Source organism: Drosophila teissieri, chromosome 3R (genome assembly GCF_016746235.2).
Source record: "Drosophila teissieri strain GT53w chromosome 3R, Prin_Dtei_1.1, whole genome shotgun sequence".
NCBI classification, from domain to species: domain Eukaryota; kingdom Metazoa; phylum Arthropoda; class Insecta; order Diptera; family Drosophilidae; genus Drosophila; species Drosophila teissieri.
This window is the reverse complement of record NC_053032.1, coordinates 21146196-21173411: the sequence shown is the minus strand read 5'-3', so window position 1 is coordinate 21173411 and position 27216 is coordinate 21146196. Positions and strand designations below refer to the sequence as shown.

The window sequence follows — 27216 nt, the reverse complement described above, 5'->3', positions numbered from 1 at the left end:
CATGTGCGGTTTGCGACCAGTTTGTGGGCGTGTCGTCGATGGGCGATCGGCGATCAATGAACGACCAAGACAGAGGTTAATGCTAAGGCGACCAAGGCTAGTGCATCGGAATTGTGGATCAATTGAGTGTCGCTGAGCTTTCAGGGGCTCTGCTTTGTTTGTAGTCGTCCAGTGTTCACAGTTACAACCGTATCTATGCCTTAAAAGGCGGCTGTCTTTGAGCCTCGTGTGTCATTGCTGGCCGGAGGGGCTGAACGCACATTAGCGGTACGGAAAGGCACAAACCCATCATAGCCATATCAAATTTCGCGGCTAGGCCAAGATAATTGATTGCTAGAGTTGGTCGGAGCTGTAGGCTGCAGGCTGTAGCTTTAGCTCTAGCTGTGTAGCTGTAGTTGGAACTTGGCTTTCGGCTTTGGGTTTGGCTCAAAGTCAAAGCCGCACGCCCGCAAGTGCTGACATTTGTTCGGTGTCACGACTCGGCAAACTGGCAGCCAGAAGACTGAAGACAACTCCTGGCATCTTGAAGGCACAAACAGTTTGTGTTCTAAGTCGGTCGCATTGTCAGTTAGTCAGTCAGTTAGCCAGCCAGTCAGCCAGTCAGCTAGTCAGTCTGGCTGTTAGTCACTCACGAACTGTGGAACTGTGGAAACTTTCTTCCGTGCCGCACAATGACAGCGGCAGAAGCTGCAGCAGCCCAAAGGAGGCCCAGCATCCACCCAGATGCTCATCATGATGTCATTGATCCCGGACCATCTCTGCCCAGTTGCAACACAACAGGCATGGAGCATTGTTCTGCAGGAGGCACAAGTTGCCGTCTTCGTGGGTTTTATCGCCTTTTGCTGATCGGCTGCAGCTTGCGGTACTTGCTCGGTTCAAGAGTCAGCACTTACTAGCCACAGTGGCGGTCAAAAAAATATCACTCAAAATAGCTGCAATATCTAAAGCATTCCCAAGCCTTCAAAATCATTTTTAACGTGTGATTGGAGCACCTTAAAAGCCGCTTCTCATCGTCACTAAACACTTGGTGATGACAATGTAACTAGGAGTTATAATGTACTTTGTTCTAGAATGGTTTGTTTCCCCCTTTTTTGCATGTAGCATATATCTGTGTTCTATAGCTACTTTCTTGACCGCCTCTGTATCTGCCACATGCAGTTGCCGTCACTGTGGCAGATGCAACCAACAGTTACTGGCTGCAAATTTTCGTGAAAATTAATTTAACACGAGCTGACGACTAATTTTGCAAGTGCCACCAAGCCCCCCAATCGCCTTTAAGAAGCCCACAAAATTTCATTATATAGAAATTTTCGGGTTTGGGTAAATTTTCTTTATGACTTCATATGGCTTCGGACAGCTGCAAACTTGGCGGCATCGCTTTAATAGCCTCAACTTTTGGCAACAAAATACGAACAAAAAGAAAATAACGAACCCAAACTTGTTTTGGCCACAGAAACTGGTTCTCTTGGCCAAAGAAGAAGTTTTCTGTTGTTATTCTTTTTTTTTTTTGTGGATTTTCGTGAATTTGTTTCTAAGTTGGGCAAACGCGAAATAATCTTTGGGCCGGCGGCGCAGGCCAAGTCGAAGCTAAGGGGCTAAGAGAAGATATTAACTAAATGATAATGCTTAGCAGGTAGTTAAGGGCTCGGTCCGTCCAGAAATTGCCTCGTCCACGAGCTTAAGCCAGCTTCCTCCTTCCACCGATCTTCTGAAGCGGAAGTCACCATTTGGGCTTTGGCTTCTATGGTACTCTTTAACTACGTGCTTTTGGCCAAGTCGTTGGTATTTCAGTTCGCCGGCTTTACTTGGCGATTTCCGCTTCTGTTTCCACAAAACTCTGATTGACACAACGCAAACTCATTGAACCAACAAGATCAGAACGTGAAAATCCACTTGGAAAACCGTCTGTCTGTCTATCTGTCTGTCTGTCTGTCTAACTAACTGACTGTTTGAGTGCTGCCCCCAATGGAAATTCATTTTCATCGCCTCAATCAACAATTTAATTCAATTAAGTTTTGAAATGTTTGTGGCACGTCGGCCGAACTGCATGGAAAAAATAACAAAACACTACTGTAAACGAAAACAAAGCCCCGAGAAAGAATGCAACTGCAAGGCGCACCAAATGTGTTTAATTATCAGAAACGGAATTTTCATGAACCACCAACTAAAACAAATGCCAATAAAAAAATGTGCATAAATTTGAAGACAGGTCTCTGCTGCCGGGCAGAACGTGCAATTGGCCGCTATGGAAAATCGTTTGGGAATGTTGGCCAAAAACGGTGCGGTGTGCTTTCTTGGCTAGTACGCCAATCTTGGATAGCAGATCGTTTTCCCAGGCAAGTTCAACAAAATTGTGCACCAGCTGAAAGAGAAAAAGCACTGCAGACAGTAATACACGTTACACTTTATTATTATACAAAATATCAAAGTCGTTATTAACACATTTTTAGGAGTTTTATTAAAGCATCATCTGGGTGCATACATATTCCCAATTTAGAGAAATGCCGTCATTTCTTTTATTCAGCTAAGAAGTTGATTTTTAATATCATTAACCTCCTAAGGAAATCATCCATAAATATTGCCGAATAGCAACAGCTCTCATTTGCATAATCGTTTTGTCACTCCAGAGCGGGATTCTTCTCCTGTGATTAATGAATGTATTAATATAGCGTTAATGACTTGGACCGGCGGACATTCATTCCAGAATTAGCTCAGATTATGCCAATCCGTTGAACAGCTATGAAAAATCTGGTTCTCTGGAGATCTCTGAGCTCTACTCTAAGTTACTCTAAGCAGCTTAATCCCAAACTAGTTTGGTTATTTAGTCTTTTCGCGGAGATACGTTTCAATTTCGCCAACTGTATTCGGCAAGTGCAACTGCACAGCAGAACGGGGCAAACGTTAATCGACGGATCGCGACTTGTATCTTATAAATACACCACAATTTATGCATTTGCTCGCATTTGCCTAAGCAAAGAACCGTTAAGTGTTCGCGAGCCTCTTAATTAAAGTCCATGGAATCCATAGAATCAACAGCAGGGGGAGAAACTCTAGCACTTGGCGGCGCAAAATGATTACGTTCTTGTTCTCGTTTTTTTCGCAGTGAATGGCCGCCACTTACAGAAAGCAATTTACACGGCCGAAAAGCTTGCTCAATTTATGTGAATGTGGATGAGCAAAGGCAGATTCAGATACAGATACAGATACAGACATATATGTGGTATCTGAAAATTCAGTTTAAACAAACGCCGCATGACATTGAACGGCAGACGGACGGCGGAATTCTCTCCGTTTCCTCCATAAATTTTGGCCAGTTTTGTAATATTTTGGCCATAAACAAAAAGTACTGAAAAATCGGTTTCTCTTCGCCTTTTAAATGTATATATTAATTCCTCTGTTTCGAATAAAGTAATTAAGAGTCTCATTGAGAGGATAATAAATCAATTTCGCTTGGCTTCACACTTGAGAGAAGGGAGAACCCAACGTAGAATGCAATGCCAAAGCCAGCGATTTGCAATAATGCTGATGATGATATCATATGCGGGAGGAGTGTTTCTGCTTGGCAATTAGCCGATCTGGGTGTTTTTGCATTCACTGGGTAGTCAAGCTGCTTATTACTACAAAGAACCCCGCTTTTCCGATTGCAAATGCGATGCTTTTAGAGGCCGGACGGGTTTTTAGACGATGTTATATAACCAACTGAATCGTGACTAATGGCAACAGCTTTGCGTTTGCTAATATGCATGGCAGCTTATCATTCACCTCGCGGTATCTACTGGGAAAGGGGTCAAAAAATGGGCACTAAACTGCACAGAATCAATTGGAAATATTAAATATCCTACAACCAATTCTGGGAAGAAGGCTTTTAAGATTGTTTCACTTTACATACATTATCTTAACACTTTAACTACACTTAGCTTATCTATTGTTGATAGAAGTCTTTGCATTGACCTGAATGCACAAGCGTTTGTAGATCTTTCCGTGTAAGTGCACTTTGATTACAGAGATACTTCTAAGCGCTATCTTTTATTGCTATTTATTCACTTAAGTGGTATCAGTAAGCTAAGTAACAAAGTTTACAGGTCAATTATATTAGCTTCTATTGTTTTAAAGCTGATGTAACTGTTTAATATAATATTGATAGTACTATGAATGTGGATGACGAAACCATTTTCAAGAACTTTCGTTTTGTCATCAGATCTTTGGATACTCATGAAATCAGAAGCCTGAGAGAAGTTGCTCACGCGGTGATCAAGAGCATTGAACCTCCAAACTTTTGTTGTACTTCTTAATTTTTATGACTTTTGGAAGTTTCCATTTCGAGAGTGTTGAATAGTTTTTACACATGCCCGGCGTAACAAGTGGAATTTTAAGTATGGGAGAAGAAAAACAGTGGAAAAGGTGTCTGGAAAATAATTAAATAATAAAAAGTATCTCTGAGTGGGATATACATTAATTTAACTGCCATTTAAAACAAGGCAAACCCGTTGAATCATCGGCATTAAAATTCACGATGACAATGAGAAAACTAATAAAACTTCCCCCGAAAATTCTCAGAAACTCAGATTTAAAGTTATATTCTACTGCTATGCTTCGTGAGCCAAGCTGAATAAGTTTTTTAGTAGCTGGTGAGCTAGGCTTAATTGATTAATAATGAAAACTTTTACACAATTTATTTACGCATGATTTCATGATTTGATGGGCCAGTTGAACCCAAGTTCAAGTTCAGTTGGCACAGTCGGCGACAGGAAAAAATAAATATAATTAAAAATTATTATGTCACGCAATGTTTACGAGTGTTTGTCGGCTCATTGCGCAATTGCGGACGAACGCTTCGATTTCTATCCACAATCGATGAAAATCCGAAATTGACGTAATGTGTTTTTGATTGAACATTTTGGGGCACGTTTCAATACCGAGCAGGCGCCGCATGAGTTGCCAAATCAAAACTACGAACAGTTTGTGAATGAATAGCTTTAAATTGGCGTGTTAATGACAACAATAACAGCAACAACAACATCATCATCAACAACAACAACAGCAGCAGCGGCAAGCAACTGCAAAACTGTAAACTTAATTTTTCAACAATATTTTTCGCAATACTGTTGGGCATTTCAGCCGATTTTGCCATCACAGCCGCAAGTCAGCGCGCGCTTGACCCCAAAAATGAAACTTATAAATTGATTTTTATTATTTCTTCAACTTGTTGAACTCAATCAATTAGCCAGAGATAACTCGATGTGGGTGTCAGCAATGGCAAATTGTCGCCGAACGAGAATTGCTTGAAATATTTCATCGCTGACCTTTGGTCTTCAAATCTATTACTACTATATATATATGCTCTTTAACTTCTGCTTCCTTCATAAAAACTCATGTTTTCATATTTTTCTTTCTTTCTCTCTTGCAGGTAAATAAACATTTTCCATATGGAGGCACTAGTGGAACTCTCGTGGTGAGCCATAATAACATGCACACTTATGGCCACAAGGAAAAGCTGAAAAGCTGAAAAACTGAATAATTATTCATTAGCCAAGTGCCAAAAGCGTATTCAAATGAAGTTGCCCATGCGAAAACCCAAAACCCAAAACCGAAACATGTGTCAGCCATGTCAATGCGTTTTGGCCCATACCGAAAACCCCAAAAAGCCGAAGCTCGAGTGCATTTGTGCTCTTTGGCCAAATGCGGTTTTTCTTTTAAAAACAGCTTCGAGTTGTTTAGGATGATTTCCCACTCTTTTCCTTGGCAAACGATTTGCCGGCGGAAATTTCATAATCATGGTAAAATGAAAATGTTACATTTTATGAAAATGTATTATTATGTCCATCATAAAAATGTCATTGAATGACACTTGCGCTTGTTCGCTGCACTCCAAAAAACCACCTCCACGAAATATTTTGACAGCAGCAATTTCCCAGTTCCCCCTAAAATACAAATAAAACCCCCCTCTTCCTCCCCGCCACTGGATTTCCCCACATTGCCACAGCCCTCTGCTAATTTTTGTTGATTCGAGCAACTTGCATTTTGCTTTCAACTCGGTCGCGGCGCCAACGCAGTTATATATGTACATAGATACAGAAACGACCAAATTACTAATACAGAAAATCAACCAAAATTGAATTAAGTAATTTTTGGTTTTTGCAGTCGACGTGCGATTGCAATTATTGCCACGATTTGCGGCCATTTCCGCTTGGCTGCCGCTACTGCGCATGTGCCACTTGTTGTGGGCTGCAAAGTGGGGGGTTGGGGGGTCGGAAATACCTTCTAGTTAGACAATCTTTATGGGGCAAGTGCTTCATATTGTTTTTTTTAATGGTTATGGTTTCTTAAATTGCTTATAATTGAGGTGACGATGTCGTGATTACACCCAAGGAATATTTGAAAATATAGGTCTTCATGACTTTATATTAATTTTATAGAATATTAGTAGTTTCATTTTTAGCCAAGTTTTCCTAAATGCTTTTGAAATGTATAGTTTCTACAGAAGTTGGTTAAAGACTCTACTGATCACTCATTCCCATATTTCCACTGCCGTTGGGCGTGCAACATTTGCTTCGCCCATGGGGCACGTGAACTTGTTGCTGGGCTCCGTTCACTTTATAAGCTCGATTTGCTCGCTTTCCGCACTTTGCGGACTGCAGAGACTCAGTGCGCCTCTGGTTCTTTATTTCAGCAGTGCTGCGGTCGCTTTTTGTTTTGGGTAATTAAAAGCAGCGTTCAAAGTGCAACTGCCGTGGGTTGCATTTGCATAGACATGTGTTCAAACATTTGCGTTGCGCTTTCTGGGCAGACAAGTGTTGCTGTTGCTATTGCTTTGCTGTTGCTTTGCAGCGGCTTTTCGAGTCGCGTGGGCGTTTCAATTTAAACAAAATATCCAGTCTGCGGGCCACGGTTTAATGGCATTAACAATATAGACAAGACACGCCCAAGCCAAGCGGCTGACTGAGTGACCTACTGCACTCAAATGTTCGGCGACATGTTGCAGCCACAGCAGCGAAACAACATGTACATACAACATGTTACTCGGCTGAAACAAATTCTGACACCTAAATTTGCTACGCATTTTCAGGGAGTCATTAATTAGTCAAAGTTGGAAAGTTTTCATGCACTCTTTTTTCGATATATACATATGTATGTATGTATTTTTTATTGGTGAAAGTTTCGCTTTTGAGGAGATAGGAATTGAATTCAGTCGGGCATTGCGGCACAGGCCTAGATTCATTTTTCATAATTACAAAATCGAATCGTACATTACCTTGAGCTCAAACTGCCAAAATGGGAACGGGAAATGTTGATGCATCTCTCGAGTATTTTTCATATTCAATGCTCTGAAGAGCTTTCAAGCCTTTGTGGACCATATTTTGTGAGATGCGCTACCCTGGAAAAAGTTAAGTGAGTGCTGGGGTATGATGATTAAGCATTCATTTAGATTTTTGTTATGTTCTTCTGTAGACAACTAGACAGACTACAAGGCTGCAGAACAGCTACCATTTTGTTGCCCATATGTATCTCCCATATATACATTCGGTATCTCCAGTTCGATGCACCCTTTTTCCGGGCAGCATTCCTTAACTCATTTTCTTTGTCTTTTTCTCAAAATGCACTTCAAGCTGCAAGTTTTGAAGGCTCAAGTGGCACTGGAGTTGTCAGCTGTTGTTGCCGCATTGTCGCTGTGTGGCTTTAAATGCAGCTGCGGTTTCTTGGCGGTGGCCCGATCTGTCTTGGCCTGGTCCGCTCCAATCCAATCCGATGCCATCCCCGTCATCCCAGCCATCCCAGTACAAATCCGATTCCGAGCGGGCCATTCGAGCCATTAGAAGCGCATGTCTGTGGCCGTGTCGACAACAATCAATTGCTGGTGAGCGCATTTTATTGGCGTCATCAAATTGGCTTTCCGTGGAAATCCGCATTGCCGGTCCGTCAAGCCATCGACTTTCCCAATAGAACTGAACTTCAGAGCCAAAATGGTCATCATCATAATCGTGATGATGGCCAGGGCGATGATCATCTGGGACATGGCCGATGAGATGCTCCGATTGTTGCTGAGAGCCATAAATACGAGCTGACATTGCTTGGCATCTTTTAGTGGCAAATGCGGCTCGGCTGGGCTGCCCGCATTCTGTGGCCAGGAGTTTTCATCTGGAAAAGAGTCCCCAACTCCCCGAGATGCGAAAAAGCAGTATTAATTGTTCAAACATACTCGAACACACGAGCACACACACACCTTTCAAGGAAGCATTTTCCGAGCTTTTCACATATGTATGTACTGTACATATGCAATGTGCGCCTGCTTCATTTTCCTTTATTTGCACGATTTTTGCCATATTTCTCTCCACGATTGGAGCACGATCCTCGGGATCTGGGATCTTGGACCTCCCTCCCCCAAAAATGGTGGCGACATTGTGACGTCGTCGTGTTCGCTGGCAGATTATGATCAACATATATATTTGTTTGTAAGTACGAACCAACTTATGTATATGTACGAGTACATGTCTTGTGTCTTTGCTGTAACCATGACAGCGAAAAATATTTCTGTTGGTGCCGAGCTGCCATGTGTGAAAATATTTATTTTCCATCTGCTCATGCGGGCCTGCAATGGGAATGCATTTAATGGAGGGATGGAGGGAGGTAGGGAAAAGGGCTAAAGCTCTTGATGCATCCCAAATCGGAACAAACAAATCTCAGTGGATGGGCTTTTCTGGGTTCTCGAGTGTATATTTGGGCAAGACCTCAAATGGCCTGTATGGTTTTAAAGCCATCAACTCAATTGAAGAGGCTTTTCTGATGTGAAGCTTTGTAGAGCTGCTTTGAACTAGATTTTTTACAAGCTGGAATTGGGATCAATGAGTGTTGGAGGAATTTAGGCAGGAAACTGTTGGAGTCAACTCACTTGTCATATAAATTATCAAAAAATAATACATTTTGCCTATGAAATATGCATTAGACAAAGTAACTTGAATCTTTTCTTCGTTTTGATCTGAATAAGCAGTAAATGAACTTCTACAATCCAAACTACGGCCAGCCTAGTTACTTATGGACAGTTAAACTCTGGCATTTCATTATTCGAAATACACAAAACTTAATTGAATATCGTGTCCGAATCGGACTTGGTTTGCTTTTCAAATTGCAGTCTTTGCACTGCCATTAACCCAAGTTCTTTGGGAAGAGGAGGGGCTATGAGTTCTCATGTGAGCTCTCCACAGGGCATAATTATGCTGCTGTTGCAAGCTGCAGGTTCTTATAGATTTATTTATTTTGTCTGGCTCTTTGGCTGTTTAGCTGTTTAGCTGCTCATTCGTCTTTGTGTCTGTCTGTTTGTTTCTTGTCTTGTCTCGGCTTGTCTGTGCGGAATTCGGTCAAGTACTCTTGGCTGGTTTTGTTCGATTTGATTTGTGTGACATGTGGAAGCTGTCGGCTGCCGCATTATTGACACCTTATCGGGCGTGAAAATCCATAGCCCTCTCGGCGATGAATATGCATGAGTGGAATTCGAATTCACAAAATACAAGAGACCGTGTGGTGGTAAATGTGGCTTTCTACGCATTTGTTACACTTGGAATCACGCTCTCCTGCAAAGTAGCGCTTATCATTTGCCCAGAAACTTAATTATTTCGCCTGTCAGTCAGTCAGGCGGCAGAGTCCCGAAAAGAAAGAAACGTAAAACATTTTTTAATGAGCCGCTACCGAGCGACCTTAAAAAGAAAGTCAGGCGACATGTCTGCGCTGCCTTGGATAAGTTTGGACTTCGTGCCAACATGTTTCTGCTGTTTGTATTGTATGCCGTAGTTCGTATTTTGTGTTTCGTATTTTGTGTTTTGTATTTTGTGTTTTGTATTTTCTGAGGTCTCCGCCGAGTCCCCTTGTTCGATGACTCTGCTCATTTGTGGATCTCTTGTGGGCCCAGGGTTTTTTCTTTCGCATTTATTTTTCAAAAAACTTACGGAAGCCGTCGCCGTCGAAGTTGTTACTCTCATTTTTTGTTTGGTGAAAGAAAATCTGCGGCTACCGTTTGTCAAACAATTTCTATGGCCGCAGCAAAGAAAGGATAACCATCATAATTGATTGAACCAGGTTTTGAGCGCAAACAAAGGCAAACAAAGGCAAACCTTGGCTGTATGCTCAAATGTCTGGTGAATAAATCAACCTTTTATCACCACTTCTTCATCAGCTGAACGCGAAAAAAAGTGCTGCTTCCATACAAATAACTAATTATATTTCACACACAAGTATGTAAATAGCCCCGCTAGTGTTAGTAATATTTGAATTCGGCCAGCTTTCATTTCGCCGGTCTGCAATTTCATTTATTTTTGGCTAATTGAACGGCCTGCTGACATTATCATTGGCCACTTTCGCCGCTGTGAAACTGTGAACAGAGAAGCTACCGAACAGCCAACGGGCTGTCAACTTCATTAGATTTGATTGCAACAAGAAATATCATGGAACAACATTAAACGCCTCTGAATAAATTCAAATTAATTGATAAACACACAGAAACCGGAATAGAAAAGGAGAAATAAAATTATCGGCCATAGAGGCAGTCAGCGTTTAGCTGGCCAATTTGCAGGCCAAAAACTGCAACCGTTTGGAAAAAAAGTCAAAAAGAAAAAAGAAGCAAGTTGGTGGCTGCGCATGCGTCGCCGGATTGCGCAAGTCCACTCGGTGGTGCAGCGTGGTGCAGAGTGGTGCAGAGTGGTGCAGAGTAGTGACTGCAACCAGTTGGCAGAGTTTTGCGTGGCGTGTGTTTAACTTTTGAGCAGATTTTGTCGCATTTTTTTCTACTCGCTGTGCAGGCAGGCAGGTATTTGTTTTCACAACTCCCCTTTCGGCATCCTGGCTCCATCAATGGCTCTATTTGATGTAAACCGACTGGCGGCTGGCCGGCACATTTGAACCATTTGAACTTTTGGCTTTTGTCTGATTTCGGTTTCTGTTGCTGTTGCTTGCCCCATTCACCCACCATGGGGCATGTTTTATTTGATATTTCTTTTTGTTTTCTACTTACCAAATGCTACGACATTTCGTCATGCTAATCAGCATGGAGTCACTCGTTGGCTAATTGGCTTAGACGGGCTAACTGGCTGCCTTGGATCTGGCTTACGATTTTTTGAGTGAGTGTGCGTGGCTATCGGATTACTTGACATATTGCAAAATTAGATTTATTCATACATATATGGTCAGATGGGCCGAGGAATGGGGAAACTTACGCTGGAGTGATGCGGGCTCGTTGCAGCTGACAAAGAAATTAATGCGGTTATCCAATGGAACTTGATTTATCCGAGAGCAAGTTTTACTTTCTAGAAATCATTTGAATTAAATACCTTGAAGATCGTTGTACTTTCTGCACGTTACTCAACCATTTGGTTGTTTATCATAATCACCTTAGAAGACGGCCAAAATTTAATGAAGTAACTAAATGGTTTTAAAAGATGCTTTAATGAGCAAAGTACCCATTATAGTAAGAAACCCCAGGGCTAAAGCTATAAATTGAATTAAGGCCGCTTAAGGCCAATTTTACTAATGATGCATAAATATTCTAAGACTCAAAGAGTGATTGGAATTTCCTGGGGCTTTCGACGTAGAAACTCATTTAGTTTAGTAGGAAATCCATAGAAATTCGCATTTGCTTGTGAAGTACTTGAATCTTAATTTTATGGGTTGTTATTAATCTGGTTCTTAAATTTGTTATGGAGTATTTATTGTATGGCTATCTGATCTTAAAACAGCATATTGATTTGATTGAGTGGAGGATTACCTACGCAAAATGTTCCCCACAAAGATTGTAACTGTTCTTGATTGAGATTCCGCCCCATTTCCGCCCCATTCAGCTGATTGAATTTCGATGTACAAGTAGTTTTCTCAATCAAGTCCAATGCCAAAGTCAAGACGCTTATTATTATGGACACTTTTTTCCCTACCCCCAACATTTGCATTTACTAATTTATTTATTTACTTGTCTGCCTATCGGTACTGTATCTTTTTATTATGCAAATGCAGGTGCTGTGTGTCTGTGTATCTGGAAATTATGCAAATGTCAGTGGGCCGATTTGCGCCTTTGTGACGTGCAAGCCAATTTAATTTGTGACATTTGCTTAGACAATTTTCTCCATAAGAATTTCGAACTTACTTGTCTGTGGACTGTGACTGGAAGTGTTCCTCATCCCTCCATCTACATATATATATATTTCCCCTAAGATTTTCCGCTGTGTGTGGGCCTGGAGCTGAGCTGGTTAGCCCAAGGAACTCGCGACTACATGAAACAATTAAACTCAACATGCATTTATGTCAAGTTATTCGCGCTGCGCCGGCAATTAGAGAGCAAACCGAACTCGAAGTGGGCAAAACTGCAACGCATGATCACTGATCGCTGGGCAGTAAATTAAGCAGCACTTCCACTTCCATATGGTTACGGCCACAGTCCGACAGCTGCGGTTGTAAATTTGATTTTTATGGCTTGAAACATGTTGCAGCCAATTGGCAGCCAACGGCCAGTTGGCCAGTCCAAAACGAAGCCAGGAAAATTGCGACCAAAAAAAGAAAAAAATCTGTTTTCCCGATATCTGTCACCAGTCATCGAAATGGAAACCTTGCCGACTTTTGAGGTGTTAATTTGGCCACATGCCGAAAGCTTTGGCCATAAATTCAAGTCGTGTTCACGTCGCGTGCAATTAGCCCCAAATCTTTGGTTTTCCGATTCTCGATCTATGGATGTTGATGAAGAATTTTAAGAATGGATTTTTAGAGGCTGTCAATACAGCATTTGGATTTAAGCTGTTTGGTTGGCATTTTTTGAAATAATATTCTTATACATATAACATAAATCATTTTCAACGCGTAGTGGTGGACAAACTTTGTTTGGTCAGCTGAATGTTAATTACTGGTCGAACAGCCAAAGTCAAAACAAAATCTAAAGAAATAACAAAAGTCCAAATTCAAAATACCCAGTCTGAGTCAAAGCATCTGGCTGAATCCCAGTCGAAGTTTATTTGTGTCCAGCAAGTAAATCGTGACAATCATGACAAAAATCGAACGGATGTTTGAAACCAGCAAATGCAAAATGCCTTTTTGCTTTGTTTTGTGTTTTTTTTTGGCTGGCAATTTATCACAAAACGGCGAACAAAATCTACAAAAAATAAATGATTTCAAACCTATAATTTTGAGACAGGCAAAATAACAATAAATACAGCCAACAATACTTCATAATAAATTGTCATTTGACGTGTTGGAAATGTATTGGCAATTAAAAACGCAATTGAAGCAAATGGAGTGAGTTGAAAGGGCGGGACAGATCGGCGCTCCTTGGTGCAGTGAATCGCTCTGGGAGTCGTATATTTATGAGTAGTAGCAATTTTCGGGATTTCATGAACCAAACTCTGGGTGTGTAGAGCTTGGTCATGATTTACAAAAAATCAAATCAAAGGCAAGGCAGGTCGAGTCAACGAAGTTTTGCGACGACTGCAATGATATTGGAGTTGATTTAAATAAACCACTATTAATATAAACAAAACCGCAGAACTCTAACAAATTCTTGGCAATTTGTTTACATTTCTCCTTTGAAATTTGCTTAGATATCTCTTTTAAATTTGCTTATATATCTGTTTTTTATTTGCTTATATGACACCCAATTTCCATAGAAGAACACAAACTCTTCTTCGGCTAAAGTTGTGCTCTCATATTATTTATTATTTCCACTTCCAGTGGTGTCCCTCAGAAATGCTGATTAAAGGTCTTTGTTCTGTCGATTTTGTGGCCGATTCCCGTTGTCCCAGGTCCGCCCATTCTCAATTTATTTTGTCTTATTTTTTTGGGGCCGGCTTTTGCTTGCCCCTTGCTTCATTTTCATTTTTTTGGAGTTGCATGTTGCGGTCTCGAGTTGAGTGCAGTTTGCTTAGGGCGCACTTAAGTACCGTTATTTTAATAAACGCCATTTGCGCATGCGCAGCTTCAGTTAGCCCGGTTTCCTTCGGTTTTTGGGGCACCTTTTTTTGTGTGGCCAAAAATACTTTCTTCACATGAAAGAAATTGAATTACTGCTGATGGCAAAAAGCTCATTTTGCTTGCATAAGCATTTTTGCATTTGCTTTGCAAAAACTATGCAGGGTGGAGGGAGAGGTGGAGTGGGTGGAAGGAAGTGGCTCATAAAGTATGCCATTTGTTTTTCGTAATATTTATTTACTTTGGCCATTGCATAGAGGCATTGTTTGTTTATTTTCGCTGCGTTCTGTTTGTCGCTTTTTGCATAAACATTTATGCAAATGTCAAATGCCTAATTGACAGACAAGAGCCAAGTGCTCGCCTCGCCTTTTCCCTAAAAAAGTGTATGAGCCTGTATTTGGGTGTTGCGACTAACGGATACCTCGGGTTGCTACGATTTTGATTAATTTTCCGTGCTTAAACTGGTTTGCTTAATCGAATGATAAACATATGCTAAAGAACTTAAGATGCTTATATGTTTCTAAGATGTTGAGTCACAGAATTATTTGATTTTCGTGTAGACAAGACTTTTTCAAATAGCTCATACCCTTGAGTTCCCCCGAGTACCGAGTATAAAATCCATGACAGTGACCAGGCATTGTCTATGCTGGCGGCAAATTACAATTTACGATCGACGATCAGCGAATCGAGCTGTGCTGTGCTGTGCTGTGTGCGACAGCTCCACATTTTGTCAGCTCCACATTCGGTCGGCGGTACTCTCTGATTTGGAACGACCTTGAGCCTTTGTGCCGCCCAATAGCCCAATAGAGCCGGAGAACCACCCTCCCTCCACACCACTCCACTCCTCTGTACTTCCCTTGCTGGATACTCAATTATCTAGATATACGCGTTATAAAGTGATCTAATGAATTTACTTTATGCGTGTTTCATTTGATGGTGATTGTCCGATAAACATTTTATTTCGCTTTTTATGGCCCTAGCTGGCTGCTGCTGCCTTCTGTCTTGTTTGTTTTGAGTGAAAGTAATTTGTCGATTATATGTTTTTTGTATTGTGTTTGTGCTTTGGTGCCTGTGTCTATATCTGCTGACTGCTGACTGCTGACACGCCTAGATACTTGGCACATCATGTGCTAAGAGCTAAAATCGGAGAGCTGGTCCGCAGATTCTCTGACTCATCCAAAGAAAGTTTAAACAACGCCTTTCGGGCTGTTAATTCTTTGGCTTTCCCAAACACCGAAAACTGATGATCATGATGGGTGATGGACGTAAATATAGTTGTAGTCATCAGCGTTTTATGGTTGCTGTATGCGCCTACAGCCACTTATTTAGTCGATCATTTTGCAGCAGGTGAGGAGAAATTTAAGTTTTGGGCGTGGCTGCAGATGGGCTGGTCCTGAATTATAAAAGCTGAATTTGATGAGATTGTTTAATCATGGCATAATTTAAGACCGTCGTTTGAATGGGGGAATAAAAATCGATTGTATTGAGATTTTCCATCTCAATCGTTATGCGGCAAATTGGCCCATCTGCTGTGCCTCTCCATCTTTGATCTGATCTCCTCGAGGATTGCGCTTGAGTTCATAGCAATGGACAAATTGATTTGCCATATATAGTCTGTATCATTGAGCCCGATCACCGGGATCCACCGACCAATCGATATCATTATTTATATCGCTTCAAGATCACAGCAGTCTGCAATTGCAGAACATTTACATGATCACCTGTGGAAGATGCACGCCCCTTGAATTGGAATTGTAAGTCGGCATTGACAGGCGGACTAAAGGCAATCATCCATTTAATAACCAATTATCATTGATCAACTGCACGCCCAGTCCCCAGAGATCCGTTCGGCTTGAGCTGGAATACCAAAAGAACGACCAACCACTGACCACTGGGCAATATCAATTACGAATTACATCTGATTATCCGCCTCTGCCTGGGAATTGGCCATTTCCATTGCCAATGCCATTGCCATTGCCATTGCCAATGCCATGGTCGCAGCTCTCAGGATTCCACATTCAAGATTCAAGATCCATCCCAGATCTAGGGTATGCGATTCCAGATCCAACTCCCGCCTGGGGGATGTGTGTGTCTGATTAGCGCATAAACAAGTTAATGCCATTGATGATGACGATGCTGAGCCACCTGAACAGACGCCAAGTGCATTGCAATGGGGGCCGACCGACTGGATCTGGATGCGTACGTGGTGCGATGTTATTGTTTTCTTTGGCTATCCAGTATCAAGATATATTGGGCAGGGGGGCTCCTTCAGATAAGACCCAACTTCTGGCCTGTTTGGGAGTCTCGGTGCGTCTTCGACTTCATCGTTGTCGTCTTCGTCGTCGTCGTGGTCGTGGTCGGTTGACAACAGAAACTGGCGGCGGCCTGGCAAGCTTTTGATCTTGACGAAGTTTTAGCCGACGAAGCCGCTGGCAAGAGCCTGTACCATGTTGAACTTACCCAGTTTTCGTCGTCTTCCTAGAATATGTATATGTAGCTCCTCCTCTGTTTGCCCAACACTTTTTTTGGGGCGGACAGGAGGTGGCGATATGCTAATGTTGTTTGGGTTTGGGCAGCCAAAAGTCAAACACTGTTTGTTGACGTTACCTTGAATTCGTAGGGAAACAAGCGACGACACAAAAGCCCCCGAGCTATGCGAAGATCTATGGCAAACAAAGATGTTTGAGATATGTCATGTGTTCGGGGCGGACAGATCTTGACATCATCGTTAGGGTTCAATTGCTCTGGCTTCGCTAGGGATCGTCGTCTTATTTGCTTGCATAAATTGCAGTTCATGTGAATGTGGAATTCTGTGGGAGTTACTGGAATATTACCCTGAAATAGTACTCAGTTTCTCATTCAATTAGATGTAAATATTTGATTTAAAGCTACTATAGTTACTGCACTGAAATAATTTTTAAATACCTACTTATTATGTAAATTCAGGGAATAAACTTATACCTAAATCCTAGAAGTGTTTGCTTAGTGTATTTTGGGAGTCGCCCTGCCGAAAAGTCTGGGAATGATTTAATTCGTCGGCCTTAACGTGGAAAATTGTCTGTGGGAGTGCTGCGACTTGTGTGCTCCTATGCAAATGAGGGGACAATTATGCTGATCAGCGCTAATTGAGGGAGCCATAATGACCCACAGAGTGACTAACCCAGTTCCGTTTGCATCTTTCTCATCCCCAGGCTGCCCGCTGACGACGAGTTCCCACTGCCTGCGCTGCAACAAGGCGGGCTGCATCAAGTGTCCGATGTACCTGGTGACGGACACGAGGCAGTGCGTGGATCAGTGCCCCGCCGGCTACTTGGACCAGTGGTCCGCCCACACGGAGTTCATGGGTCGGGTGTGTGTGCCCACCGGCTATTCGGGACCACTGATGGCCGCACTCGCCGGACTTCTCGGTGGCTTCCTCGTTTGCCTGTCCCTGCTGGCCGTCGCGGTGATGTTGGTAAAGCGGAAAAGGCGGCGAAAGTCCATCAAACAGAAGCTCATCAACGAGAACACCATGGATCGGGCGGACTTTATGAGGCAGTTGAACGAGATGCGTCCGAACGCCGAGTACTTTCTGGCCATGCTGAACGATACCCGACGGCAGATCAGGAAGCTCTATTTGTCCGGCGAAGTGGCGGCTGCCAACTCGTACAGGCCCATCGTCCGGGATCTGGCCAAGCTGCTCATTCTGCTGAACAGGCCCATTGAACTGATTCCCGCCCCGCCGCCAGATTGGTCCAGGCTGTATGCCTGGTCGGAGCAGGCCCTGGAGCGCTACAAGCCCCAGGTGGGCCAGCTCATCGACTTCTTCCAGGCCTCACACGGCCACAATGCTGGTCACCACGAGGTGCTCTACGCTGCGCCCAACAAGAAGAAGCAACTGCAGCAACCCAGCATCTTCCGGCAACAGGTGACGCCCACGGCGACGCCGCAGGGAGTGGGCGAACTGATGGCCGGCGATCGGAGCAGCAGTGCCTCGGCGCAGCAGAAGCTGCACCTGTTTGGCTCGCTGATCAGCCTGCACGAGTTCGAGGAGCCACGCGCCTCGGATCCTTTTGGCAGCAGTTTCAACACGCTGAAGAGCGGCAATCTCATCTCTGATCTCAACGCCAGCTCGCTGTGGCTGGAGGACGAGTTCTACAAGCTGGGCTTTCGACCGCAGGACGAGATCACCACGGAGCTGTAACCGCATCACAAAACTCACACTCAAAGCTTAATGGCAATATAAGTATTACCCCGGCTGGCGGCGCTAGCCGTTCGAGTTTAGCGCCAGTTCAGCTGGGGGAAAGAGGCATTTGCGTGCACATTCCGCCAGGCCATCATCATCATCATTGAACTCCATCAACAAGCTAACTGGGAGGCCATTTAGCCGAAGCAGCTAAATGCCCACGCTTAGAGCTTAGTTAGATCAGTTAAGCAAGCAAACTAGTCACGTAAAATCACAAACAAAACCATCAACACACAACGATGCCGAGGAGAAGGAGCAAATGCAAATGGAAATCGCGTGGAAATGAATTTAGTTTTATGGATTTTACAAAAATCGCAACAATCATGTAACGAACAATATTCAATATACACACTATAGAAATACTATTCAGATAATAACTAAGATGATTAGCAGTATAAAAGCGATACTTATAGCTATAGCTTATGTAGACAGAGATTATATACCTTAGCGAATACGAAATGGATAATAAAATCGTGTGCCTTAAGATTGTAAAATATGTAACAATTTGTATTATTAACCAGGCGCCGTCATCCGACCAAGTCAGCCAACGCTAAGGCTCCTCGTACTTCCAGAGTATGTCGGGTTCTTCCTTGAGCTTCAGCTCGCCATGTCACGTGTCTTCCTTAATTGTTTCCGTTGGAGCCACGCGCTCAGGCACTACCTTCCGCTCGTTGACCAGCCGGGACAGCTCTTTCGCATCATAACCGATCAATAGCTTTAAATCGCAGTCAAATTTGTATGCAAATCGCTTGCCGGACACCTTGGAGATCATATCCCCATCGTAATAGTAGCGCAGAGCCCTTGATAGCTTTTCATAGTTCATGGCGGGTTTGTTTTTCTTCTCGCCCCAAAGGCGGGCCACCCGATCAGGGTCAGTAAGCTTGAACTCTCCCTCGGTGCCCACCCATTCAATGATGTCCGCGTGATCGCAGTCGGTGAGTATTTCGAGTAGGAACTGCCACAGCTGCACTTGCCCATTATTGCCGGAACCGATGGTAGTGTAATTGGTGGGACTCATTGATGTCGGAGTATTTTCAACGGCTGTGAACGAAGAAGATATTGTTAGTTTAAGCTTTGGTGTAAGTGTTTCCCTTACTTACAATCGGAACTCTTGACTGCTTGGTAGGATTTTCGCATAATGCGCTGTTCGAGGGAAAGTGTGCCGCCTGAAGTAGTCGATATGGCAGTTGCCGACATGATTCTCGGTTGCTTGGGCTTCCTCTGCTCCTCCGCCTGTTTGTGCACCACGGATACGAAATTGCACTCTTTAAGCAGCTGGAGGTGCGTCCAGAAGATGTTGCCTGGATCACGGGGCAACTTTTGATTGAACTCCTCGTGCGTCATTGCGCAGAGCTCCTGACCGTTCATCTGCCAGTCGCTCATGTTGATGCCGCACAGTTCAAACTGTTTGACGGCCCACTCCAGCCAGTGGGTCACGTGCGCCTGTGTCCATTCGATGGCCGCCTCGGGTATCTTCAACCGTATCTGTTCGCGCTTAAACTTGCTGTCCAGCACCCAATTGAGGACAGGCTTAACATCCTTGGTCTCAGCCGATTCATCTTCAGAGTCTTCTTTAAGTTTTCGTTTGATTGGGGTTTTGATAGGGCTCTCGCTGGAGGAACTCTTCTGGCTGGCCGTTTCCGGGGGCGAGAGCTGACCCGCCACCTCCTCGGCCATGGCAGCCAGAGCTGCCTCCGTGGGCTTGAGCACATCGGCGATGTTGATGCGTTTGCGTATAGTTTGTATCTGCACGTTGATCTGCACCAGGCCTTCTCCCTTGACGCACTGATCCACAAGATTCTTATGGGATTCCAGCTGCTCGAGAGTGGGGGTTTAAGTAAACATTATATTATCCTGCAGATAGACTAACCTCTTGTGCGTCCTGCAGCCAAAATGTGTAGTAATTCAGGCACACCCCTATCTTTTGCTCAACAAGTGATCTATGGGGTACAAAAAATGAGGGTTATTCGCATGGCAGACGGGGGTAATCTGCGTCTGACTCACTTGAGCATGCTGAGCGGTTCGCGGATGTCCATGTGTACGATGATTATGTCGTCCGGCTCCGCCTCCGTCTCCACGTCGATGCTATCCTCGAACATTTCACTGGCAATCACTTCCTCTGCAAATTGTTTACAATTAATATTTTGGTGCAACAACAGGTGCGTCCCAATTGGGAATTGGGGTTGCCACTTACCCAGGGCACCGCCCACACTGAGGCGGCGTATTAGCTCGTCCGACAAGTCATTGCTGCTGTCCATCGTGGCTTAAATACGTAAATAACTACCGATATTTACTTAATTTTGTTAACAAATTTGTCTCGTGGAATTATTGTTGCATCTTCAGTGTGACCGTATGCCGCGGGTGTGGCAATACCAAATAATACTAGGTTGCGTTAGGCCAGGGCTGCATAGTCATGGACCAGTATTGCCACCAATCTCATCTGATACCAAATTTTTGGCGGTTCTTTTAAAATTTTAAGAGTTTCCCAAATAATAAAAATATGATTTTTTTTTTGGCTTGTTGTTGAATACAATATTGAAAGCCATAAAAACAAAAAAAAAGTAGTTAGTTTAAACCAAAAACATGATTTTGCTTTAGTGTTTACTTGCAAATAGTTATCTTTTTCTGTATAGAAATTGATTCATCAAAAGCTCGTAAAAAAACTTATTTTTTCCCCTCCAAATTTTGTTCATCACAGGCTATTAATATTTTAAGCCTAACGATCTATAAAAATTAGCAATCTGTTTGGTGACAAACTGTGTGCTCGCCCCGTCAAGTGATTTCCTAGAAAAGCCATCGAAATTAATTGAGGAATTCAATTCGCAACAATAAGTTGATGCTCAAGACACCCACTTGTGGTTGAGTGGTTCGCTCTTCATGCGATATCTTTTCGCCACTTTCTTTCGGTTCAACACTCAATTGGCCGACACAATTGGCCATGTTTGTGTGCGTCGGCCTGACTAGGAAGTACTTGGATGTTCCCACTGGCAAGTGAAGTGGCAAAGTGCTGCTCATTTGCAGCTAATGCTGATTAAATGCCCCGTAACACGATCAGTGGGTCAAAACGGTTGGGACAAAGCATGCCAATTGTGTTATCGAGCAGAGGACAGCCTCAAGTGCACAGCGCACTTGTTAACACAAGCGATTTTCCATGTTCCATGTACCATGTACCGAGATATGGACAATGACGGCTCCCGGCCTGAATAGTCCGCAGTCCGGAGTTGGGAGCATTACCTCATGGTGTTGACTCAGTTGGCGCTGATGAACGATATTTGCTTGCGAATATCTCGCTCATGACAATGTTTGAATTTGATTCGAGCTCGGCCAAAAGTGATTCAATGTCTTCCACGGAAAGTTCATCCCCATTTTTGCAACCTTGCAACTCCATTTTCCCCATCCGTTTCGTGTCCGAGAGCGAAGAAAACTAACAAACTAAAGTGCGGACTTGTTTTGTTTGAGGACAAACGCCGCTTTGCTGCTCTGCTGCTTTGTTTATTTGCCCGCCAAGCTGTTGACTAATATTAGCCAGCTGGTCAAATTCAGGCGCTTCAGGTCAGTTTTGGTTTTATTTTGTGTACTTTCCCGCCATGGACGTTGAGTCATTGTCAAAGTCATCCCATTTGGATATTATTAGATGTGAGTAGCGGTGAACTTTCTATCTTTCTCTCGACATAAACCCTTATTACTCATTATATGCTAATGAGGGCTTATCTCATTACATGTTAAGTATACGCCGCATTGACCTTCGCGTAGATAGAAATCTAGGCAGACCGAAAATTGTCTAGGTCATGACACCCAGCGCTGCAGTGGGGATAGGAAATAGATGCCCAAAAACCAGCAATGACAACGTGGAAAACTCACATAAAACCGATACCGTACATAAAACTATGCGCAGTCATTGTGGCGCCCTCGACTGCCAGAAATTCCCATATATTCGGCTGCCAAGGACCGTCGAAATGAAAACAACAAAACCCAAAAAAAGAAAACAACCCCTTGGGATTTTCGCCTCTGGATTATTTGTCGGCCGAGCGTTCAACTCCACGGAATTGCGTCACTGGATGGCTGGAATTAAATCAATAGGGACAACTCCCACGCGGAGCGCCAAAGTGGAGCACCAGACCACCAGAGCACCAGAGCCCGGGACTTGGAGAATTTGCATTTCCGTGGCCCACACTGAATGGCCAGTATTTGGGTCGTCCAAGGATTGCTAACGCTATGGCTATTACTTGAGCTGCAAGGACATTTCAAAGGCGGTCGGCATTTCCGTTTCAGCTTTTTCGCTCTTCATTTCATAATTTCTGGTTTTTAATTAATTGGTTTTTTTCGAATGAGTTATGCTGGCTTTTCGGTCTACACCTAGAAACCTTCGCTTGAATTAGGGCCAGGATATGAACTCGTTTGTGACCCGCTTTCTATTGGTTTTCCGAAACAAGTCTGAATTATTTATTGCTCAGTGGAGGGCAGTGCAGTCACGTTATTGATGAACCGTTTAAGTGGTTCGGTCAAGACAGCAGGACATGGGCATGGTCTTCTGAAAAATGTATGTTCGTTTTACCTTAGTTTTCTATCACCTTTCGGCTATTTCCGATATTATAAATCTACCGCTCGTGGCTTGAGTCACTTCTGCATTTTGGATTCATTAATATTCTGCGATTGTGTCACCACTGGCCAAAATATGGTAGCTAACACTTGTTCAGATGATTTGTGTACAATTGCGGAGAAGCCATCTGAGTCATGGTTGTACGTTAAAATTGATTATATATCTCTTGTATCATTGTATCAGGAATACATTCCATGTGGTGTGAGAATAATTTATAAAATACCTTTCTAATTATAAAGAAATTTTTTAGGATTTTCGCCTAATCAAAACTGCAAATTAGTTTCTTCATCGAACCATTTAAGTCAGCTAATCTATGAGCTTATTCCTAAAAGAAATGAAAAGTATTAAAGTGGGAATTTCATTGAGAACTATGCATGCAAACTTAGAAATATAAGTAAAAGTAACATAGACATGTGTGTCTCAAATCAGATTCATTGACAGTTTAGTTTTAAATAGTAAACATTTTTTGAAGCCTAAAGCTGTGTACTTTATTTAAAGATTTCCACAAATTGAAAAACTTGTTAATAGCATTTGTTTTGAGTGTTTCAACTGCTCGCACCGGCAAACGACTGGCTTCGAACTCGAACATGTTCGCTGGCAGCTGGCTGGGTGTTTAATTTGAATGGGTTTCAATATTGAACGACAGTCTTCTGGCGCAATTGAAACGCGACGGTTTTGTTTCTTCGCAGCGCGGGTGCTACCAAAAAATATTTGAGAAATAATAAAAGTGCCGACCGCTCGCGAGTTTTGTTTTTGGCCAAAAGCGATTGCTATAACGCTTATTTGATTAAGTACGCAAGTTTTCTTACTTTTTCGTTATCTTTGAGTGTGCGTGCGTGTGCGTTTTTGTTGCCTTTTTCACTACCACCAAGTGGGCGGAATTTGTGGTGTGGGCGTTTTGTTTGCCATTTAGAACACAATTTCAGCGTTGGCTGCAAAACTAGTTAGCCAGACATGGAATAAAACACACGCTGTAGCATTAAAAATTCAACTTCTTTTATAGCAGCCAACCGCCGAACAAAAGACCGGCGAGCTAAATTTAAAATTTGTAACGAATATAAATAAAACAACAATTTTAGCTGCGTGACATTGCCCCTGGCGGCCAAACAAAACAATAGGCGGTTTCCATCGATTTGCATTCGTTTTCCCCTCGCTCTAATCAAAATCAAAATCAAAATCGAAATTGAAACCAAAACCAAAATCAAAAGCACACACACGCACTCACAAATGCACGCTATCAACAATGAAAGTGTAACAGTCGCTGCAAAGTTGCACATAATCCATAAGCGAAACCAAAAATAAATAATACTACCATATTTCATGTTTCAATTTTGGAAAATAGCTTGAAAAAAATCAGAAAAATGCCCAACAAGCTGTAAGGAAATCCTACAAATTGTGTTGTGTCAGCCAAGTGGAAAATTCAAACGAGGTGAGTTTGGCAATCGTTTGAATTGATTTCTGATTTTTTGGGCACCATGTGAATGGGGGGAGGTGGGAGGGGGAATCCGAAGTGACCCGGGAAACTATTGATTTTGCTGGCTAGGTGTCCTTCGGCCGAATGCAATGCCGGTTCCGAGTGCTCCACAGCAGCTGGAATTCCCAAGGACGCTGCCTGCTGCAGTGCTTGAACTTTTCACCTCCTGTGAAAATCCACCGCCCCCTTCCTGAAACAGCTGGGAAAATTCTCGTGCTCGCTCTCTTTCTCTCTCTCTGTGTGTGTGTGTCTTCGCCGGCAGCATTTTCCGCTTTTCCATGTTGCAACAACAGCACGAGAGTGTTTTCCATTTCAATGCGCCGAATGCAACGCCGAACAAGTGGCAGGCAGCAGGCAGCAGGCTCTCTTAGCCGGCGCTTAAAAGCGGCACGTGGGTGGCTCTTTGGCTCTCTGGCTCTGGGTGGTGCCCCAAGTGCCCAAGTGCCCCAAGTGGTGTGGGTGTCCAGACCTGCACCACCACTGCTTATCAGCGAGCACCACTTGTTTGGCCGTTCCATTGCTATACAGAACCTCCTTTTCGAACTTTGAATTCCCTAAGGATAATCAAAGTTCATTTATTGTTCGTTTTATTGAGAGCGTATATCCCAAATATTTTTATATTTATATGTATATATATTTTTTATAGATGTTTCGTTTGAGTAATAACACATTTTCACAATGTCGTGTTGACATGTTGTATGCTGTTGTACCACAGACCAAAATTTATGCCTAGCATGAGCCATTTTTCAGTAAAATCTTGTGTGTAGAGATGTCCATTAATTTCTCACTGTGCATGTAAAAAGGCAGTTTATGTTCAAGCCTTTGGTTAAATGGGTCGCCTACATGGGCGACTAAAGCTCCTGCAAGTATGATTTTAAAAACTATATTTACACCAAGCCCACTCAATAACTTTGCCTTTGTTAATTTGCCACTGCCTCTCAGCGATGCACATTTTGCATTAATTAGGTTTCAATGGTGCCCAATCGGGCGGCAATAAAGTACAGTGGGCCCTCGCCGACAAGATTGTGGCAGCTGTATGGGTTTTACACCGCTTTTAATTTAACACTAGAGCGATTTTGTCGGCCTTTCAATCTGATTTCTGACAGCACAGGCATATGTGAGAGGCTTTAATTAGATAAAAGTCCAGCGATAAGCGACTTGCCATGTGGAAGAGTGTGCCAAAAATGAACAACATGAAATGCCACATAAAAGGGGCTAGTTGTATCCGTTCCATTGTAATTTTTCTGATGCGAGGGGTTCCCTTATCTGTTTATTTGATTTTCATTTGGGCATGAGCTCATCGGCGGCTGCAGATTAGGTTTCGCACTCAGGTAGTGCGGCGAAAGAAGATCAAGTTCCCTCTTTGTGGAATAGTTTCACCCGCCAGGAATCCACCCTCCGTAATTTTCGGGTATTGATTTCACATTACTTCCCCTTTTGGCGCGTGTTTTCAATTCATTTTAGTTGAATTGCCCCTCGATTGTCTCTTTTATTCGGTTAAAATAAATATTTCTTTAATTTTTTAACCCCTTTTTGATTGTTATTGTGTGATTTAATTTCTACCCGCTATGGCTTCCTTCGCTGCATTTCAAAGGCGGCTATTTGCATAATTGCATTTGCCGCACATATGTACATACGATATACATAAATGGGGCGTCCCAGCTTTTTCCACTCCAATTTCAGGCCATATTCTCACCCATGTATTTATGCCACCCATGGAGTTTTGGTTGATTGCTGCGTTTTGTGGTTTCCCGTCGATTTTCATTTGGGTTTTCTTTCCTTTCCTCCCCGTTGAATTGGATTCGGCTTACCTTTTTGTGGTTTCGCACCTTGTCGGAATGGAAGGGAAGTGAAGTGAAAGGGCAGGATGAGAAAGTCTGCTCTATATCCTATGTACCTTTCTTTGATTTTCTTACAAGAAAAACTATATATTTTCATAGAATATACTCCTATATCTCAACTGAAATCTAATTCAATATTTTATAAATTTAATTACATGTGTGTTACTTGCCTCTTATCAATAGTATTTTCCCTCTTTTCTGTTCATTTCCACCTCGAACATATGGAGGATTTTCGATTGCGTTTCCAGTTCCCCATCGCTCTGCCCCTTTAATGCAATATGTAATGGTTTCTTGCGTCGGCTGATACGCTTTTTATTGCACAATTCACGCGTAATGTTTATACTTTTTTTTTTTGACTAGGTTGGGGCCCCTCGGTGAATTGTTGCTCGTTTCATGAGTCATTTGATAAGAACAAATGATAATTGTGGCGCTGCTGCAAACGAAAATAACAACAATTAGACGAGGGGCAGCACCAGTTTCCATTAAAATGCTCATTAAAATGGAAAAGCGAGAGAGCCGAAAAGCAAACAGAAACGCAAACGAAACTATTTCAAGTGCAAAGTGAGGCGAGAAATTCTTTCGCCCACCTATTTCATTTTTGTGGGCGGTGGCCGAAGGTGGTGGGCGTGGCTAGATTTCCTAACTAGCTCGACATTTTTACACTCACTCTCACTACCGCGCTCTCCCCGCGCCTCTATTCACAAATTATTCACACACGAGACTCTATATGCAATATCAAACAAGCACGCAACAACAACAACAACAGCAACAGCAGCTGTCGTAGAAAAGGCATAAAAATTTTAAATTTTTGTTGCCACCTTCAAGGTCACCGAATATCGTTAAAATGCCATGTCGTTGGCTTGAAGAACCAGAAAGCAGAAACCGAAAGCATTTGTTTGCCATAAAGCTATACGTGTGCAGATCAGCTCTATATATTCATATATAGACATACATATGTATGAATATATGCACAGCCGACTGCACAATATTGAATACTGAGTGTGTGAGCGCGAAACTTCATTCATTCATTCATGGGCCTCACATGATTGATAAGGAGGGCGGCAGCCTGATAAACTTGCTGCCCAATTGTCTTTGACTTGGGCCGAGCGTTATGAATATTAATAGTGCGGTGACGTCAGCAAGTGCA

The 27216-nt window shown here is 42.9% G+C and overlaps 3 protein-coding genes across 4 annotated transcripts in view; 2 read left to right on the top strand and 1 right to left on the bottom strand.

Annotated features, from left to right (window-relative positions):
- Positions 1–18650, top strand: part of LOC122618801 — a 30450-nt gene extending 11800 nt beyond the window's left edge. The window contains exon 3 of the mRNA XM_043795377.1: positions 17121–18650. Coding sequence (XP_043651312.1) covers positions 17121–18112 — 992 coding nt within the window. The 3' untranslated portion in view covers positions 18113–18650. The remainder of the gene's footprint in view (positions 1–17120) is intronic.
- Positions 18427–20509, bottom strand: LOC122618800 (DNA-binding protein Ets97D). Its single transcript, XM_043795376.1, has 5 exons — positions 20349–20509; positions 20159–20273; positions 20025–20094; positions 19255–19969; positions 18427–19195 (listed from the first exon to the last, which is right to left on the bottom strand). The coding sequence occupies exons 1-5, from the start codon at positions 20410–20412 to the stop codon at positions 18765–18767; spliced, it is 1395 nt and encodes a 464-aa protein (XP_043651311.1). The 5' UTR covers positions 20413–20509; the 3' UTR covers positions 18427–18764.
- A 2898-nt stretch (positions 20510–23407) lies between these two features.
- Positions 23408–27216, top strand: part of LOC122620452 (aminopeptidase N) — a 30188-nt gene continuing 26379 nt past the window's right edge. Inside the window, exons 1-2 of one of the 2 annotated variants that reach the window (XM_043797925.1) lie at positions 23415–23545; positions 24097–24183. The gene's annotated coding sequence lies outside the window, so the exon portion shown is untranslated. Of the gene's footprint in view, positions 23546–24096; positions 24184–27216 lie in introns of both variants that reach the window. The other variant, XM_043797927.1, reaches the window with a different exon arrangement.

Coding starts and splice junctions, on each gene's coding strand:
- LOC122618800 (XM_043795376.1), bottom strand. CDS start 20,412: ATGGACAGCAGCAATGACTTGTCGGACGAGCTAATACGCCGCCTCAGT. Junction 20,095..20,158: donor GAACCGCTCAGCATGCTCAA/GTGAGTCAGACG, acceptor TGTACCCCATAG/ATCACTTGTTGAGCAAAAGA. Junction 19,970..20,024: donor GGCTGCAGGACGCACAAGAG/GTTAGTCTATCT, acceptor ACTCTCGAGCAG/CTGGAATCCCATAAGAATCT.